The sequence below is a fragment of the Thecamonas trahens genome (genome assembly GCF_000142905.1).
Source record: "Thecamonas trahens ATCC 50062 unplaced genomic scaffold supercont1.86, whole genome shotgun sequence".
Lineage (NCBI taxonomy): Eukaryota > Apusomonadida > Apusomonadidae > Thecamonas > Thecamonas trahens.
The window spans coordinates 10,122-10,975 of NW_013657594.1; the positions used below are offsets into that span (position 1 = coordinate 10,122).

Genomic DNA, 854 nt, shown 5'->3' on the forward strand with positions numbered 1-854 from the left:
GTGGGGGGTAGTGTGTCCTTTCTAGCTGTTTCTATCCCTTGGAGGAGGCGGGAGGGCGGGCGGTCGAGGGGGAACAACAAGGTTTCAGGCCGGGGGGGGGCGGCAGGCAGGACCGACCAGAGGTGGCCAACAAGAGGACGAGCGGTTGCTCCGAGCATTACAACCAACGAAAATAATCGTCACTCATCATGTTCCGTCATGGTTCGTCGTCACGTGCCACAATCGTTGCAATCGACATCAAACACGACTCATTCCCCCCCCCAAACCTCCCAACCCCGACCCTCTGACCCCCGCACCACACCCACACCGACAGACTGCACTCTCGTCCCCCCCCCCCCCTCCCCCTCCCCACCCCCAACTGCATGTTTACTACGCCCCACCGTACACCAATGGGTGGGCGGAGCCGTGTACCTGCTACGCCTTGGCTAGCTACACCATCCCGTCCAACGCCTTCGGCCACCTCGCTGACGGCAGGCATGCGAGTGGCAGGCACAGCAGCAGGAGGACGACAACCAGGACATCCGACAGAACTGGATTCAGCAGCAGCATCACTTCTGGCTAGCCCCTCCACCCATACTACTGCTGCTGCTGCTGCTACTGCTGCTACTGCTGCTTTCTTTGAGGAGCATGATGCCTCCTCTCCCCTCGCTCCCTTTGCCCATTGGCATGCCCTCGTCCCAGCTCCACTCGCTCCCAGAGAGTGGAAGTCGGCAAAGGCTGGTCTGGTGCCCAAGACCCGTGGATCTCGACATGGCTTTATTCTTGTCTTTGCTGATCTCCAGTCGTTGTCTCATGCCACTCCGTTTGCGGGTGCGACTCGGTCTCCCGAAGATTCGTTCTCTCTGGCTGCGCCG

The 854-nt window shown here is 60.5% G+C and overlaps 1 protein-coding gene across 1 annotated transcript in view; it reads left to right on the forward strand.

Moving 5' to 3' along the window:
* Positions 1–792: 792 nt before the first annotated feature.
* The window catches only part of AMSG_11476 (uncharacterized protein), a gene marked incomplete at both ends in the record, with an annotated part of 1,428 nt that continues 1,366 nt past the window's right edge, over positions 793–854 (forward strand). The window contains one exon of the mRNA XM_013897206.1: positions 793–810. Within this exon, the coding sequence (XP_013752660.1) occupies positions 793–810 (18 nt within the window). The remainder of the gene's footprint in view (positions 811–854) is intronic.